The sequence below is a fragment of the Hyperoodon ampullatus genome (genome assembly GCF_949752795.1).
Source record: "Hyperoodon ampullatus genome assembly, chromosome: 13".
In the NCBI taxonomy this organism is placed as follows: domain Eukaryota; kingdom Metazoa; phylum Chordata; class Mammalia; order Artiodactyla; family Ziphiidae; genus Hyperoodon; species Hyperoodon ampullatus.
The window spans coordinates 63,275,578-63,294,405 of NC_136926.1; the positions used below are offsets into that span (position 1 = coordinate 63,275,578).

General features: G+C 50.1%; 1 protein-coding gene across 3 annotated transcripts in view; it reads right to left on the reverse strand.

The window, feature by feature from the left end:
- Window positions 1-18,828, reverse strand: part of ST8SIA5 (ST8 alpha-N-acetyl-neuraminide alpha-2,8-sialyltransferase 5) — a gene marked incomplete at both ends in the record, with an annotated part of 64,873 nt that overhangs the window by 19,385 nt on the left and 26,660 nt on the right. Inside the window, 2 exons of one of the 3 annotated variants that reach the window (XM_079717458.1) lie at window positions 979-1,071; window positions 18,143-18,250. The exons of 1 other annotated variant lie outside the window; for it this stretch is intronic. In XM_079717458.1, coding sequence (XP_079573584.1) covers window positions 979-1,071; window positions 18,143-18,250 — 201 coding nt within the window. The remainder of the gene's footprint in view (window positions 1-978; window positions 1,072-18,142; window positions 18,251-18,828) is intronic. One more of the 3 variants, XM_079717459.1, reaches the window with a different exon arrangement.

Consider the following 18,828-nt stretch of genomic DNA (forward strand, 5'->3'; position numbering starts at 1 on the left):
CTACCATGATTAACATGACACAAATTCCTCTCAATTCATGGCAGTGCTGTGAGGGAGGCACATACACACTAGTGAGTCCAGCATGTAATGCGTTTTCCCTCACACAGGTTGTAAAAGAGCCACAGGTGATACACCGTTGGTGGCGAGTGGGGAGCACAGTTCTCGTTATTTGTATTAAAAAAAAGGGGGGACTTCCCTGGTGGCGCAGGGGTTGAGAGTCCGCCTGCCGATGCAGGGGACACGGGTTCATGCCCCGGTCTGGGAAGATCCCACATGCTGCGGAGCAACTTGGCCCGTGAGCCATGGCCGCTGAGCCTGCACGTCCGGAGCCTGTGCTCCGCAACAGGAGAGGCCACAACAGTGAGAGGCCCGCGTACTACAAAAAAAACAAAACAAAAAACAAAAAAAAGGTAAAAGACATCCACCCACGGGTGCTGGTTTATGCAGACCCTCTGGAAGGATGCACGAGGATACATGGGTGGCCTCTGAGGGAGAGACTGGAGGGGGGTAGCTGTGGGAAGGGGACTTCTCACTGTATATCTTTTTGTACCACTTGAATGTTGTATCCTTTAAATAATTTTTTAAAATTTAATGAATAGCAAGAGGGCAATGCTTAAGCCACAAAGTACTGAATTTCAGATAAGATGCTCCTGTGCCCTCTTCGATTTCTATCCAAGAAGAGACCAGTGATGATAACCATAGATGCTGGTAACTGAGCCGGGGACTGGAACGCCCAGTCACCAGAGGTAACCTTGCAAACTTGGCATTTTTCATAAAACACGAACAGTCATCCCTGCGTCGAGCCCTCCAGAGCTCTCCAAATGCCAGAGGCCCCGGGGAAGCACCCTAATTCTTTCTCTGTAGTGATGCACCAAGTTTCCAGTTTCCTTGGGCCAACCCCTCACCCCCCACCCCATCCTGCCTTGCCCATCCCCACGTGCACCACCCTGCACCCACCACCCACCCGGCCACACTCACATGGAAAGCACCTTCACTTCCAAGATCTCGTGCCTCAGCTCCAGGCATCTCGTGGAGTTATACTCAAAAGGGCCCTCGTAAAATTCAAAGTACCTGGGGACCAATAGGGACAGAGGTTACTACGCAGAGAAGCGGCCAGACTTTCAGGGACCTGTCAGGGCTCTTGTTGTCGGGGGGCAGGGGGCAGAGGGGTGGTATCTGGCCAAATTAATGGAGCAAACCAGCCCACCCCAGCAGACGACCTGATGAGGGTCTGTCTCCAGGACTGCTGGCGCCCTGTGGCCTGATCACTTGGTGGCTGATTACTCTCAGCACCCCCATCAACCTGGAAGTATAAGCATGAACCCATTTCAGTAAATCATGACATTTAGAAGCAGGTTTGGTTCCACGTGGTGGCTTCGAAGGAGAAAGAGGATGCTCTGGGCATGTTCTCATTTGCGGTCTTCCTCTGACCAGTGATTGATGGAGGCAGCCCTGGGAGCCGGGGCAGTGAGGCTACAGGTCTTCAGCTGGTCCTGCCCTTTCCTGCTCTTTTCTCCTTTCTCCTCCTCTTGGGAGAAGTGTCACACAACGACAGCCACAAGCATAGCTGAAAAAACACAAGCTGCTTTTTCTACTATAAAAAGCATTTGTTGGGCTTCCCTGGTGGCGCAGTGGTTGAGAGTCCGCCTGCCGATGCAGGGGACACGGGTTCGTGCCCCGGTCCGGGAGGATCCCACATGCCGCAGAGCGGCTGGGCCCATGAGCCATGGCCGCTGGGCCTGCGCGTCCAGAGCCTGTGCTCCGCAACGGGAGAGGCCACAACAGTGAGAGGCCCACGTACCGCAAAAAAAAAAAAAAAAAAAAAAAAAAAGTATTTGTTTCCATTAGCTCACTGATGCCGATGCTCACAATGTGACTAGGTGAGACTCTTTCTTTCTCCCCATTTGGCAGCTGAGAAAACTGCGGCTAAACAGGTGGCACTCCAGGTGGTGCTGTCAGTGTAGACGGGCCCGAGCCCACTCCCACACCAGCTGGCTCCAGGCATGTCAGAGTCACTTTGCAGTACCTTCTGCAGCTTCACGCAGAGAAACAATAGCAATTTCAGCCAATACTGCTGAGCCCTTGTCATGGGCCACGTTCAGGGCCCGGCACTCTACGTGGAAGCATTCACTTTTCTTTCTTTTTAATTGAAGTATAGTTGTTTACAGTATTATGTTAGTTTCAGGTATACGGCAGGGTGATTCAGTATTTTGCAGATTATATTCCGTTATAGGTTATTACAAGATAATGGGTATAATCCCCTGTGCTATACAGTATATCCTTCTTGCTTATCTATTTTATATATAGTACTTTGTATCTGTTCATCTTATATTCCTAATTTATCCCTCTCCCCTTTGGTAACCACAAGTTTGTTTTCTAAGTCGGTGAGTCTGTTTCTGTTGTGCATGTACAATCATTTGTATTATTTTTTAGATTCCACATATAAGTGATACCATAGAGTATTTGTCTTTCTCTGTCTGACTTATTTCATTAAGCATCATATTCCCTTTCAATCTTTATTACTAGCCCACCAGGAAAGCGGTCATCACAAGCAGGCTCTGGGAGTTAACTCACTTGCCAGAGTCGTGGAGGTGGCAGGTGGCAAAGCTGCGTTGTGTACCAGTGCATACAGTCAAGACTGCTCTTGTCCACCCACTTACGAGGACAGCTGGTAAGCCCTAGAAAGTGCCCTCTGGCCTCCCATAGCCGCACCTGACAGTTTGCACCAGCCCAGGGAACATCCGCCTGCCCGGGGGGTGGGGGAGCCGGAGGGCGGGGAGAGTCGGGGGGAGGGTTCCCACCAAGGTAAAACACAGTAGTTCACTGCTGGACTTGGCCACAGAGGCAGAAGGGGCCCACAGGGCAGAGGCCAGGTGCACCCTTTCCTCACGGCCTCTCTTTCAGGAGATGCTGGGGCAGAGTAAGCTGGGAGGGTGGGATCCCATGACAGCCCAGAATCAAGAAGCCTGCAGGGTCAGCCTCTCTAACTTGGGGCAGTGGCCTCTCAACAGGTAGCCCTGGAGAGCAGGAGGTGGGGATGGAGCCCCAGGACGGCTGCTGGGCACCGCAAGCCATAACCAAGGATTTAAAATAAAGTCAGTCCTTGAGCATTTCCCACAAACCTCCCAAAATGTGGCAGCAGCTATGTCACGTATCTTCTCACTAACTTATGTGGACAAACTTAAGTCTGTGCTGCTTTAGAAATATTGAGACATTTATCCAATAAATTGGCTTCTTTTTAAAATATCGGTATTTTAAATAATGTAAAAATATAATTTGATATTTAACACTTTAAAACTATTATATTTGTAAATATTTGTTTTTTATTTTAATGTGATTTAAGTTAATTTTTAAAATATTATAATTATATATTTAAGAAATTTTAAATAATATTTTAGAATATTAAAATATTTTATACAACACATTGGCTCCTATTTATACAAAATAAATCCTCTCCTTTCTCTCATGTCTTAAAAGAATTTAAGCAGATTTCATAAGAACTAGGCACGGAGGATCCCCAAAATATCACACTCTCCTTTTTCTGTTTCCCTTGTGTTTTACAACTCCTTTCTCTGTCTTTCTCAGCTGACAAACTCATATTGATCCTTCAGTATCCAGCTCAAATGCCCCCACTTCTGGGAAGCCTTTTCTAATGCTCACTCTCAGGGTCCCTCTATACATTTGCCCCTAATTAGAGCAGATACCATTGTATCATAATAGTCTGTTTATATATCTATTTCCCCTTCCAAATGAGGAGTATCTCAAACACAGGGAATTTGTCTTTGGTATCTCTGCACCTTTTGTACTACAGAGACAAGAAAGCTAAAAACTGCATTTCCCCGACTCCCTTGTAGCTAGGGTCCTTGAAGCAATTTAGGTTCAACAATCAGTAGCATGAGACTGAGTCAGAGCCATGTTCTAGAAGAATGACAAAGCTCAAGGTATTGTTTTGCTGGTGCAGAATGTGGCAGAGGTGGCATGGCTCTTGGAAATTGTAGTGGTGGCAGCACCTTTGCGATTATATCAGAGGCAGCAGCTTCCACGATGGCCCAATTTCACAATGCAATCTGCAGAGACATTCCTGGAAGCTAGCCTAGAGTCTTTCTTCAGCTTTCCCAATGATTCTGTGCTATCTCTACCCTTAATAAATCCCTTTCTGCTTTAGCTAAAATGGATTCTGTTATCTGAAACTAAGAACAAGGTGTCAGCCTGGGGCTACAAAAAAGTCCATGACCTTGGCTCCAACTCATGCCATTTTTCCAGTCACATAACAGTAAGTGAGGTCTGGTGTCTTATCACAAAGATCATCATTTGCAACCAGAGCCAGTGACACGAAGCCCTTTGGAATCCACTGGGTCATCTGAAGCCATGATCTCAGGATGCTTCTAAGAAAAGCTCCAGATTATAATGATGCAGAAGATTATTAAGAGGAGGCTTCTCCTAGTGTTCTCAGGGAGTTGGGACACTTGCAGACACATCTAGGATATGCCTCTAAACCAGCTTTGTGGCTTTGGGTAAATCACTTCCCCTCTCTGGGCCTCTTTTTTCTCCTCCTAAAAATAATCTGAACGAGGTGATATCTAAAGTCCCACCCAGCACTTAAATACAATCCCCAAGGTTCCCTCAGTTTTTCCCACTTACTAACCAAGCCAGAACAATACTATGAATTAATGATCCACAAACAGGAGAAAGAAACTCTCAAAGGAAGTTAAAACCAAGCAGCACCTCCCTTTGATCAGCCAGCCCCTCCATTGCCTTCACAAGGCCCTCCTGGCCTTACCTCTGCCAACCTCCACTCAGTCTTCCTTTTTCCTGAATCCCCAGCATCACTCATATGCACATCACTAGGCAGTTCAATGATTCCAAATGGTCTTGTGTGGTGTGTTTAGTGGCTATTAGGTGGAGAGGATTTCGGAATAAGGTTCACAACCTTCTTTGCCCCTCATTAGCCACCTTAGGCCCATCACTTTCCTGAGGCTTAGCTTCTTCATTTGCAAAATCAGCATTAAAAATGCAGTACACTGACAGGGCTGAGAGCAGATATTGATGAGAGTTTCAGAGAAAGCACTAGTACAGTGCCTGGCACACAGGAAGTGCCCAAGGCATGTCCATTTCCCTTCTTTCTCTTTCTCCTGCCATTAAAGGGCAAGAGCTGCCAGTGGATGCCCAGGGACTCAGAGACATGCTTACAGTCCCTCAGCTAGTTGATGGCAGAGCTGAGCCAGAGACGAATCACTCAGGAAGTTCTCCACCATCTGGATTGGCTGCCATCCTCCTTCTGCTGCTATTAGTAAACCTCTCCCCTACCACCCTGAGGATAAAGCCCATGTTGAATTCTGCTTGGACGTGGGGATGTCCCTGGTCACCCATCTCTGCTGCAGACTCCATAGATTAACTATGTGTTTCTGATGCTTTGACATCTGGGGCCTTGCTGGCCCTGGAGAGACTGTCTCTCCTAGAACTAGTCAATTCCTAGAGATGGTAAACAGCCCATGAGCACACCTTTCATACGCAAAACAAGCAATCCAGAGCTTATACTCCACCACCACCACCACCTCCTCCTCTCACACTTAGGGCCACTTATCCCTCTGCCCTAATCACCCCAAGGCCAGCTGCCAAACAACTAGGGACAGCCCTCTGCCCCAGAGCCCACTGAAATTATTCACACTAGCCAATCTTAGGTCTGCATACCCTGTCGCATCCATTCCTTCCATATACGCTTTGCCTATATGGCTCTTGACCACTTTTTCCCTTCACTCCTTCTGCTTCTTGACTGACTCTGGTGCTTCCTGTGTGGTCCTACATGGCATGGTGTGCTTCCTGTTTCTAGAGATCTGTAAGTATAAAAACCTCTTCCTTCACGACAGTCATTTCCACGTCTGTGCGTCTTACCACACGTGATAACAAATCCCAGGTACTCTGAAAACACTCCATGTGGTACCTCAGCCACGTCATCAAAATCACTGCAGGCCTGGGTCTAAAGCCTAGTTTTCCATCTGAAAAATGGAGCTAATAGCCCTTGCTTCTTTCTCCAGCATATCTGGGCTTTGCTTTTGGGAGGCTGTGCTGCTCCATCTCACTCCTTAAAGACGAATGACTTGAGGAAATAAGACTGCAAGAAGCACTGCCACATGGGTCACCCCTCGATTTTGCTTCTGACAGGAGGCCCAAGGACGGCATTCTGGAGGAAGCCATAGAAATCCCTTTTTGGTCTGGATACTGACCACCAAGCAGACATCAAAAATGATGCTTAGGGCTTCCCTGGTGGCACAGTGGTTGAGAGTCCGCCTGCCGATGCAGGGAACATGGGTTCGTGCCCTGGTCCAGGAAGATCCCACGTGCCACGGAGTGGCTGGGCCCGTGAGCCATGGCCGCTGAGCCTGCACGTCCAGAGCCTGTGCTCCGCAACAGGAGAGACCGCAGCAGTGAGAGGCCCGCGTACCGCAAAAAAAAAAAAAAAAAAAAAGATGCTTAAATTTTTGTGTGTAATGGGAGATGCTCATGATAATGTTGAGTGAAAAAAGCAAGTTACAAAACTATGATCGCCAAAAAGAATTATATATACATACGTGAACACATGGGAAAAGGGAAGGACTGTAACAAGATATTAATAATAGGTTTCTCCCATAATTCAAAAAGAGTCATGTACCTCAATGTTCACTGTAGCTCTATTTACAATAGTCAGGACATGGAAGCAACCTAAGTGTCTATCAACAGATGAATGGATAAAGAAGATGTGGCACATATATACAATGGAATATTACTCAGCCATAAAAAGAAGCGAAACTGAGTTATTTGTAGTGAGGTGGATGGACCTAGAGACTGTCATACAGAGTGAAGTCAGAAAGAGAAAAACAAATACAGTATGCTAATACATATATATGGAATCTAAAAAAAAAATGGTTATGAAGAACCTAGGGGCAGGACAGGAATACAGATGTAGAGAATAGACTTGAGGACACAGGGAGGGGGAAGGGTAAGCTGGGACGAAGTGAGAGAGTGGCATGGACATATATACACTACCAAATGTAAAATAGCTAGTGGGAAGCAGCCGCATAGCACAGGGAGATCAGCTCGGTGCTTTGTGACCACCTAGAGGGGTGGGATAGGGAGAGAGGGAAGGAGACGCAAGAGGGAGGAGATATGGGGATATATGTATATGTATAGCTGATTCACTTTGTTATAAATCAGAAACTAGCACACCATTGTAAAGCAATTATACTACAATAAAGATGTTTTTAAAAAAATAGTAGGTTTCTCTGAGTAATGGGATTATGAATGATTCAAAAAACACTTTTCTATATTTTTATAAGTTTTCTCTTACTATTGGAAACCACTAAGAAAGGCCCCTTTAAGTCATGGATCTCTCTCTAAATATCTCAAGCTTTCCCTTGAGCTGCTAGAAGACTGAGAGCAACAGTTTCTCCAACTTCCTCGACTCCATTAGCCTCTCAAGGTGAATTCGTCACTGTCTCTTCTTTCAATTCTAGAAAGACGATCTCTACCCACCTCAAAGGGGAGGGGACGCTGGCACCACATTCGGGCACCTCACAGGTATAAATAGTCCCAGCCGCTCAGATCAGGAGCCCAGCTCATCTCAGATGCCACTTGGCTTCTGTCAGCCAAGTCCAATGCTGGTGCCAGGCCGCATCCATCCTGCCCCCGTCTCTGTGCCCTCAGGAGTGTGGGGGGCATAGCTGGGCAGCACTGGCTGCCTGATCAGCAGGCAAGGGCCCCTACTCAGCGAGAAGACAAATGAAGACGTGGCCACAACGGTTCTGAATATTGGTTCCCTTCCTCCCACGCAGGCGTGGGCTCCAGCTTGGAAGGCTGAGGAGGCCTCGTTTCAGCATGCCCAGGACCCACTATGCAGAGTCTGGCTCTGTCATTCCTCCCAGCCCCTCCCCATGAGCCTGCCCCACAGAGGGCTCCTCTGTTCACCTGATCCCACCTCCAGAGCTCCTTCAGGACCGTGGGATCTTCCTTAGGGGCCACAGTACTTTGAGACCCAGAAGCCACTGGCTGGTACAAGATGAAGCCCATGCATTCAGCTTTCTATCTAATACGCCGCTTCATCCCCAGATACTAATGCTGTTCAAGAAAACAGGAGGCCCAGGGCAGTCCTTGTGTCACACAAGAGCACACCTGCTGGACCTCCACCAGCCCCAGGAGTAGGGAAGACGCCCCAGCTCAGCAATCTGAACCCCTGGGCCCCTGTCAAGCCTGGTGCAGAGTCTCAGGGAACCACAGAGTGGTTTATTTATCCCACACTGGGTAGGAACAGTGTGGGTATGGCACCTCTGTGTGAATTAGGAAAAAGCACCTTTTTCTCCACATGCCAGGCACATGGCTTGTCAAATGAGAGTGAGCTGGATTTCAACTCCACTTGGCTAGATACTTTTGTGCAGCGCCCACCCTGCACAACTGTATGTGGTAGCCTGATACTAGATCCTTAACTTGGCCTCACTTAATCCTCTCAACAGCCCTAAAAGGCAGGCATTACTGTCCTGGTTTACACCAGAGACTCAGGCTACAAGAGGTAAAGTAACTTGCCCAGGGTCATTCAGCCAGTGGATGGAGGCACTAAAAAAGGAACCTCACACTTTCAAGAGCCCAGAACCCATGTCCTTAGTCACCTCAGTGCAGCCCGTCTCCCTGACTGGCATAAGCCACGGTCATTTGAGAGCTTCTCAGTAAGCAGCCCCCTCCCCTTCCCAAGGCCAACAGCCCTTCAGTGAGCTCAGTGCTATTTTAGAGCAGAACAGCTGCCATCTTGAGATACCATACTAAGGCAAACACACAGAAGGCAAACACACAGAAATCAAAGTCTGAAAATTACAGCCTGACACACAAAGGACCGGAGTGTCTTCTCAGATAGGTGCAGGGAGAGGCAAGAAAGGCTTGGCTGTTAACAATAGCAGGTCACAGCTGCCAGGACACACTGCCCTCCTGGGTGGTGGAGGGACCTGACTCAGACCCCTGCGTGGACCAGGGCCTGGCTGTTAACAATAGCAGGTCACAGCTGCCAGGACACACTGCCCCTCCTGGGTAGTGGAGGGACCTGACTCAGACCCCGGCGTGGACCAGGGCCCTCTCTAGACCAGTGTCTCTTCATCTGTCCACAGGAATCCCCAGAGCTATTTTGAGAAATCAGAACTGAAAGCTACATAGCCTGACGCTCTGAGCGCAACCCTTGATTGTATTGTGATTAATCTGCTTCCATTGTGAACCTCAGTGGAGTGTTATTCCTGGCACAGTTAGGGGGAGGGTCAGGGGCAAAGCCTCATGCTGACACTCCTCCTCCCCAGCCAGCAGCTCTGCAGGGCCCCAGATCCAGTATCTAGCACATTCCCTGCAAGAGTACCTACATGGCAGCCTTATTTTCTGGGCCAGACCAGGGAGCCCTAATAAGCTCCCCTTTGGGGCTTCCCTGGTGGTGCAGTGGTTGAGAGTCCACCTGCCGATGCAGGGGACATGGGTTCGTGCCCCGGTCCGGGAGGATCCCACATGCCGTGGAGCGGCTGGGCCCGTGTGCCATGGCCGCTGAGACTGCGCATCCGGAGCCTGTGCTCCACAATGGGAGAGGCCACAACAGTGAGAGGCCCACGTACTGCAAAAAAAAAAAAGCTCCCCTTTGTAAAATTCGGCTCAGCAGCCTGGAGCCTTCATGGGTCTAAAGTAGCTCTGGTCAATCTTCTCTGCACATATTGTCACACAGCTCTTGGTGGCTTTGACTATCATCCCCAGGTGCCCAAGCCAAGAGCTGCTCCCTAGTAGCCCCCGCCCACTTCATCTCCCCCCCCAATCTCGCCACTCCTCCTTCCTTAGAAGTCCTCTTCTCTCTCCCAGGGACAGGGACGTGAGTCAGTCTTCTTTCCTCTCTGGCTGGAATACTCTTCCTCGCTGTGTGTTCTTAGTTACAACCTACTCATCCATCAGAGGTCAGCCCAGGTGTCAGCTTCCTTTGGCAGCCTTCCCTGCCCTCCCTCCCCTGTGCCCACGGCCCCTGGGCACACCTCCAGCCCAGTCCTTATTATACCAGATTACATGCAACTCCTCTGTTGCCTGTCTGTACCCCTCCAAGGACAGCTTTTCTCTTCTTTCACTCACCAAAGACTTACTGATCCACTACCATGTGCCAGGTACTGTTTGAGGCCAGGATACAGCGATGACCAAACCAGACAAAAGCCCCACCCTCGTGGACTTCCATGAGAAAAGACAAAATATTAATTCAGCATAGGGCCAAGTAGTGATGAGCTCTATAAAATTAAAGCAGGACAGGGGATGGGAGGGTGCCTGGAAGGGTTATGGAAGGCCAAAGAAGGCTGCAGGACAGCAGCAGCAGTGTGGCCAGGGCAGAGGGGATGGTGGGAAGTGAGAGGAATCGAGGTCAGAGAGGTGAGCAACACCAGGTCAAGTTGGACTCATGGGCCACCCAGCACAGCAGAGCATCCAAGCAGGGGAATATCATGATCTGATTTAAAAGTTCCCCTCCAGCTGCTGTAGGGAGAATGGCCTGTAAAGAGAGAGAAGAAACATGGAGACAGGAAATGATTGCAGCATGAGAAGATGGTGGGTTGCAGAGGAGGTGGGGAGGAGACAGACCAGGAAAGAGGTTAGGGGAAGAACCAGTAGGACATGCTGAAGGCAACTTTTAGAAAGAGAAAGCGAAAAATCAACAGGAAATCCCAGAATTTTAGCTTGGACAGCTAGTTGGATCACAGAGCCATTGAAGAAGGTGGGAATGATGGAGACAAATAGGTTTGGGTGTGAATCAAAGGTTCCTGGGCCATGTTAAGCTTGCTATGACTCTCAGACACCCAACAGGAGATCGGTTAGGCAGTCAGATACACACGTCTGCAGCCCAGTGAGGAGGTCAGGCTGGAGATACACATCCCAGAGTCAAGGGACAAAGAACTCAATAAGATCTCCAGGACAGAGAGCAAACATAAGAGAGAAGAAGGCAGAGGATGGGCCTGCGGTCAGCTCTGACATTCAGCTGGTGGCAGAGGAGAAGGAGCCAGCAAAGGAGACCGAAAAGTAAGTCCTGTGGGATGGAGGAAAACCGGGAGAGCCCTATGACGTGGACGCACAGAGCAGAGAGCGTTTCTGGGATAAATGGGTCAGCTTCATCCAATGCTAACAGAGGTTAAGGGAGAGGGGCATGGAGAAGGCCCCACTGATCTAGCAACTAGGAGGTCATCAGTGACCTTGAGAAAAACAGATTTGGGGGAGCAGGGAGGCAAAAGCCCCACTGGTGTGGGTTGATACAAGGCCAGAAGTAGGAGAAGCTGGAGGTGGAGACTGTGGAGGTTCAATGTGAAGGAGTGAGTGTATGCAGTGAGCTGAATGTGTGTCCCCCCAAAATTCATATGCTGAATCCTAACCCCCAAGGTGATGGTATCAGGAGGTGGGGCCTTTGGGAGGTAATGAGGTCACGAGGGTGGAGCCCCCATGAATGGGATTAGTGCCCTTATAAAAGAGGCCCCAGAGAGCTCTCTAGCCCCTTCTACCATGTGAGGACAGAACAAGAAGATGACAGGCTGACACCTAGAAGAGAGGCCTCACCAGAACCTGACCATGCTGGCGCCCAGGCAGGCTCAGACTTCCAGCCTCCAGAACTGTGAAAAATAAATCTCTGTTTATGAGCCTCCTGGCCTGTGGCATTTCATTATAGCAGCCTGCACTGACTAAGACAGTGAGCGTATGCAGAGCTCGCCATGGGTAAGGTGGAGAGAATGGGATTCCCTGATGTGTGAAGGAAAAGCTGGATGAAGAAGAACAGACTTAAGTGTTCTGTGAGGCTTCAAAAGGTAAACCTAGGAGCTCCAGCTGAGTGTGAGGGAGGGAAGGTTTTCAGTCCACCCAGGGAAGCCTGCGGTGGAAGACAGCCTCTTTGCGAGGCTCTGGGAGCCCCATTGCCCACTGTCCCACAGACCTCATGGCCATCGAAGAAGGTGGTGGGGGCTATGCATGGCTACACAGAGTTGACAACTGGACGACCCTGGTGTCTTACCTTCTGAGCATCCCCTAAACTGATTACCAGGTGGATGCTGGTCCTCTCGGCCAGACCCCAGATCTCTTGTCCTTTCCATTCTCCATTTCTTTCCATTCTCACTCCTTTCTGTGCTCCTGTCTGTGCTAAGTGACTGGTATAAAATTCTTGATGACAGTCCAGGAGGCAGGAAGCACGGGAGCTGTGAAGAAGGACAGGAGGGAGAACAGGCCACAGAAGCAAGGAACAGAGGGTTTGAGGAGCTGGTGGGGGTGAGGAAGGGGTGAGGCCATGATCATCTGATGTGAAAACCAGGCCCCGAGAGGGAGCACCTCCTGCCAGCTGTGAGCCCACCCAGGGGACTCCACCAGTGACTGAGCGAGGTGGGAGCTTCACAGAGAAGGAAACTGAGGCACAGAAAGGATCATGTAAGTGGTTATTTGCCCAGGACACTCAATTCAGACTAAACTAAGGGCCACAAAGCTCATGGAACGGCACCACCCAAGGAGTCTCAGGGCACCAACAACCCTGCCTTCACAGTCAACTTCTTCTGTCTGTCTGCCACCAGAGGCCCACATTGGGTGTGTGGGAGGAAAGGAGGAAGCAGTGCCATCTTGGATGGAGCCCAAGAGTTCCGGCTATTTATTTATTTATGTCCTTTTCTGCAGAAGTGAAAATTGACCGGAAAGGCTTATGCTAACCCAGCCTGCACCCACAATGCAGGCGTGCAGACCCCACCCCTCACAGCTGTCACCACACCTGTAAGTCCACCATGGAAAAGTCTTTCCCTTGGGCTAACCCTGCCACCAAGGGCTTCTCTTTGAAATCCAGGACCCCCAGGAGCAGATGGAAGGAAGCATTTTTCAGGGATAACAATCAGGAAAACATGAAGCATAGAGGCTGGGGGTGGAGGGTGGGTGGACACAGAATATAAAAAGTGGGAAAGAGGAGAGGAAGAGATGAAAGACCCTAAAGATTGTCTTGCCTCTAGTGCTAATGACAATACTCGAAGAAGATATGCACGTAATCACCTACTTAGATCAATATGACCATTTTAGTCCAGTCTAACAGCCAGGAGCTGAGGGCAGGAATAGGCGGTCTGAGAGGACTTGGCAAGGAGAAACGAGGGGACCCAATCCAACCCAACCTTGGATGTCTGTCCACAGCCCAGAAAGAAGAATCCCTCCATCGTGCATGGCCCACTAGTGCTAGGACTCAAGAGTCACACTGCATGGGGTGTGTTCCAGCTGCACCACCCACCACACCTGGAAGTGGGGACTCAGTTCCTCCTCTGTAAAATGGGGGCAATGACAGTACCCACCTCAAAGCTCTGAGTGTGAGGATTGACTGCAGTAATACATGTCAGGTGCCCAGCACCATGCCTGGCACACAGCCAGCCCCCAGTAGCACTCGGCCACAGGCATCACCCATCCACATCCAAGCCAAGTCTAGCCCCTCCATGGAAGCGCCTCTGACTTCTACACTAGGCTCCTGGAGCACTTGTATCACACAATTTATTCCTTAATTATACACTTTCTTGAAACAATTAGGGAGCAATTTAATATAGCATAATAAAGTGCTAAATTGAATTCAGTCTAGTTCCTTCCAGCTCTGAAATATGATGATTCCACACCTCATACTGCACGGTACATGCTAGGCACAACACAGACCTTGACCCAGAGAGAAAAGCTCTAGCCTTGACACTTACTTGGCCTGCTATTCTACAGAGCTAAGAGGCTTTTGTGTCACCAGTTTGGGGCCTGACCTTTACTCCTGTGGCTAGTGCTACCTTCGTCTGTAGAAAGTCCCCAGCACCCCAGTCAGAAGCCCAGCAGCACAGGGAAAATGCTGTCCCGGGAACAGACAGCTTGGGCGGGCGACAGTCTGGGCCAGCTCTGTCCTAGACCTCAGAGAGAAGTGTTCCTTGAGCTGTCTTTGCAAGCCATCTCCTGCCATCCATCTCGGACCAGGGGGCCAAGGCTGTGTGCACCCTGGGAGGAGGGGCTGAGGAGGCCAGCCAGCCAGGCCGCCTGTGGGCTGTGTCTGAAGCTATCGTGTCCGGAGGGCCCTGAAGTTGCATGCACAGGCAGTCCAGCCCAGTTCCCCAGGGTAGGAGGCTCCTCGAGGTTTGGGGAATGCCCGAGCAAACACAGAGTGGTTCACGTGCACTTGCTGGAGAGTTCTCTGCCTGCGTAATGATAGAAATAGCCCTCTGTGCAGACACATCTTAGAGTGCACACAGAGTGAAAAGGGCTATCAGGGAAGGCTTCAAGGAGGAGGCCTAGTGGGAGGTGGATCCTGGCAGGAGGACAAGGACTGGGCTATGGAACAGGATCCGTTTGGCAGAAGTTGAGTGAAGCCTTTTGAGCTGTGGCTACAAGCCAGGCTGCGAGCCAGCCCCTCGGGGACTCCTGCCTCAGCTGCCCTCAGCCCTCGTGACTGGGGGACCTTTCCTTGGGATGTCCTGAGGCAGCGGAGGCAACACTGACTCTCCACTTTGCAGGACAGACGGGTGCTGTGCCTCCCCTTGCCCTCCAGGTGGTCACTGGTCTTGCAGGCAGCTGGCCAGGCTGGAGAGGTCAAAGCAGTGAGCTGACAGGACAAGTGCCCTCCTTCCCCTTCCCCTCCCCTATCTACCCTTCCCAGAATCACCATGCGCCGTGGTGGGGGTGGTTTGGGGGGGCGTCGTTCTCAGTCAGTTATTGCAAAAGTACATCATCTGCCTTCCTTGCCTTCTATTTTCCTACATACCCCTCCTCCACGATCAGTTTCCCCTTTTCCACCCTGCCACCCAGAACTCTCAGACTTCCTTACTACCTGCTCTTCTCAAGAGAAAAAATTCTCTGGTCATTCCAAACTGTGAATGAGTTTATGATTCCAAAGTGTTTCCCTTTCCCAGGGATTAATTTTCAAAGACAGTGCCAGAAGACAAGGTTTAATCCAAAGGAATAAATCTCTAAGGGAGAATTCCAGGACACTGACATTGAAGCTTGCGTTCTTAACAATAGTCTTTACTATGTTCTTGCTTAATGCATTCTTTTATTCAATTAACATTTATTGAGCCGGTGCCATGCTGGGTGCTAAAAATTCAAAGATGGAGAAGCACAATCACTGTCTAGGTGGGGAGACAGAAACATAAACACATAATTTGAACATGATGAGAGCTGGCTTCAAAGACCTTCCTGCTTGCTCAAAGCACCCACTTAAATAGAAGCATTGGCTGATTAACAATTATTCCTATCTGTTCACTAAAGCAGTTCTCCTAGGGATGCTTATTGGACGCTTTTAGATCTAGACTTGAAATCAATAAAGCTATATGTCAATGTATATTTCCATTTGGGTCTGGACTTCCCCCAGCTCATGCCCAAAGTGAAGACCTGGCCACAGCCTTTATGAGAACCATCTGGCCTGTATTTCCTTTGCGGTCCTGTTCGGAATGCTCCAGACCGATCATTTGGACCTGTTCCTTCTTGTGGCTCCTGGTTGAGTATTCAATTTATGAGTCATTGCTTTTTTTGCCCCTCTTTATCCTCTGTTATAAATGGTACCTCCTGACTTCCCTTCCAACAGTGTTAATAAAAAATGACATCAGGTGTGCCACACTTCAACATACCACACAGCTACGGATAGCAAAATATGGCATATGCTGAATTATTCAATAGGTGAACAATACCACAAAGCTCATCCCATATTCCAGGCATGGAGAGTTGTCCGCTGGGATGATGCACTTTCATTCTGCAAAGCCCTTTCACAGTGTCATTAGGTCCTCCCCCAAGCCCTGCACGTCTGCTGCCAGGAGTTGTCCTGCCCATTTTAAAGAAGGCGGAAGCTGCTCCCACACCAAAGAAAAGAGTCACCAACATACAGGTCAGTTCTACTTACATTAACCATTATTTTCTACACGTCTGAAATACATACTGTGTTTTCTCACATATGTGGGGAGTTTGGGGGTCAACTGGAAATTGGGATATGAGTTGGAAGTGTCCCAGAAGAACTTGGAATGTGTGGCCATCACATTTATTCAGTGGTTAAGGGAGCTCTTGGTCAAATGGCGGCTCTCTGGAAGGAAATCAACTCAGTTGGTAACAATGTTGAATAAAGGGCACCTGACAGATGCCAGAGGTGTCTCTGGCCCTGAGGGACCCCAGGAGACAGGGAAGGGAAGGCTGGCCTGAGTTGCTGAGAGAGGGAGAGAGGATAAAGGGGAAGGGAGATGAGAGGGAGGAGGAGAGAGGCAGAACTCAGGGGTTAAGAAAGAAAAGTGGACAAAGGAAGGGTGACAGGAAGAAAGGGAGAGGAGAGACTAGGTGGGGTGAGATAGGTAGAGAAATTAGAGATAAGATTGCAGGAAAAGGGCAGAGAGAACAAAGCCGCTGGCAGGAGGAAAAGTTAGAATTCGTGCAGCCCCTGCCCAGGACATCTGCCCAGAATGGCCTCCCAGGGGCCTGCTCTGTCTTGCTCAATTTGTTAGCACCTTCTAGCCAAAACCTTTTGGTGAGCCCTTCAAGGAGTCCTTCCCAGGGAGACACCTGAAGAGTTATCTAGACCACCCGCCATCTGTGTGGGCAGGTCACACAGCAGAAGGACCAACACTGGAGGCTCTACCTAGGGAACAGACAGCTCTGGACTTGTCACTCTCACTGGGTGACATCCCAGGGGCCAAGCGGCTGGCCAGGGCTCCCACCACGCATATGTGGAAAGAACTGGGCTCCTAAAAGGCCAGAATAAGACCCTGATCCCAGGCCACAGTCCGAGGCTGCCCACCACACTCCAAGGCCTGTCTGTGGACACCTTCCCAAATGGCTTCTGACACTGGAGCCACATCTTTTCTTTTTCAAAGCATTGAACAAAATCAGATGTATTGAGGTCCCTGAAAAACATACTACTTCTCCTCTGCAGGGTCGATTTGATGTTGTGGTGTCAAAATTAACAGCAATGAAAACTCAGGCCTCTTTCCCAGGGAAACTGATCTGAAAGTTAGCCCATACTTATAAATGCAAAAATTAAGGAAACAAACAACTTAGCCCCAGGAAACCCTTAGCTGGGAAGTTCCAGCCACACCCAGCTCCAAGCAGAGAGAGCATCCCATCTTATCAGAAAAATTCCCCACAATGCTCCCCCCTGCCCCCCGCAATGCGTGTGCCCTACTTGAGAATATTCCATTTTCATTCATTCTACAAATAGTTCCTGAATTCCTGCTCCTGAATAAACAGAGTGCCCTTAATTACTTATTTAACTCCAAACACTACAGCCGATCAAGAAGAAATAACCACGTGATGGTATGAATGTCAATTCTCAGCATCGTATCTTTTTTAAAAAAAATAAATTTATTTATTTATTTTTGGCTGTGTTGGGTCTTCGTTGCTGCATGCGGGCTTTCTCTAGTTGCGGCGAGCGGGGGCCACTCTTCGTTGTAGTGCGCGGGCTTCTCGTTGTGGTGGCTTCTCTTGTTGCGGAGCACAGGCTCTAGGCATGTGGGCTTCAGTAGTTGCGGCACGTAGGCTCAGTAGTTGTGGCTCGCGGGCTCTAGAGCGCAGGCTCAGTAGTTGGGGCGCACGGGATTAGTTGCTCCGTGGCATGTGGGATCCTCCCGGACCAGGGCTCGAACCAATGTCCCCTGCATTGGCAGGCGGATTCTCAACCACTGCACCACCAGGGAAGCCCTCAGCATTGTATCTTGATGAAAACATTCTTCCCCAGCCAAGGTCAGCCTCACAGGTGGGCAGAGTAGGAATGGCCCGTGCAGTGGGATTTCAGAGGAACAGGGAGCCCACGACCCTCCCCCACCCCCATTTCACCCCCCACAAACCTACACACACCTGTGGACTGGTATCCGGAAGCCTTGCAGCAGGGGTGGAATGTTGTCCCCATCTCAAATGGAGGCTGGAGACCCAGACTCCCTCTCCAGCCCCCATCCCAGCCCCCACCCCAAAAGAGAGGGGCCCAGGGGTCCGTGCTTTGTTCTGGCTGGGTCCTAGCCTTCACCCCTCCTGTCAAAGCAGACAAGGCAGGATCCCCATGTGAGCTCTGGGCCACTGTGCTGAGACGGCTTCTTCCCTGAGGGCAGCCCTGGGGGGTAGGCCATGGGGCAGGGGATGCAGGGTCACCCTGGGATGAGCTTCCCTGGTCATTCGCCGGGGTCTGTACCTGGAGCTGGAGTCACTGCCACTCTGCACTGCTGGGTCGTCCGTGACATTAAAGAGCCCCGTCCAATTGGCCAGCTGGTCACCACTCTGCCAACCAAACTGGAGACCTCTGGCAAGAGAACGAGGCAGTCGGTACTCATGCTCACGTGCTGGGTAAGCCCATCACCAGAGAGTCACGTTCTGGCGTGTGCCACGTGACACCTCGCCTTGATCACGCCTAGTGGAGACGAGAGGGATGTCCACCCAGGAGGACGATGGTAATAAATCACAGCCCTTTACGGTGTTCTCTGCTCGTCTACATCCGTGCCCTTACTTCACCTTTACGGGCGGGGCAGGGTTACACATTGTACACGCAGGGAACCTGAGGCTTAGCGAGATCAAGGTCGCAGAGCTCCCCTTCCCCATCTGGTGCGCCCTTCAGTTCCGCCTCCAGAGACTCACACCAGAAGAGCTCCAGCTCGCCAGCTCTTTGCCTTCCCCAGAGGCACCACACACGGCAAAGCTTTTAATGAAATCTAGTTTTCCAACTCATAAGGACACACCTCCTGGTTTAAGATGATGGACTCAACACACAGGGTTCTCTTCGCTCCCTCCCCCAACCTGACTGAAAGGACAGCAAAGGCATTAACAAGGGCGTGAGCATGGACGGAGGGGAGTAGCAGGGGCCAGCGACATTTTGGAAGATGC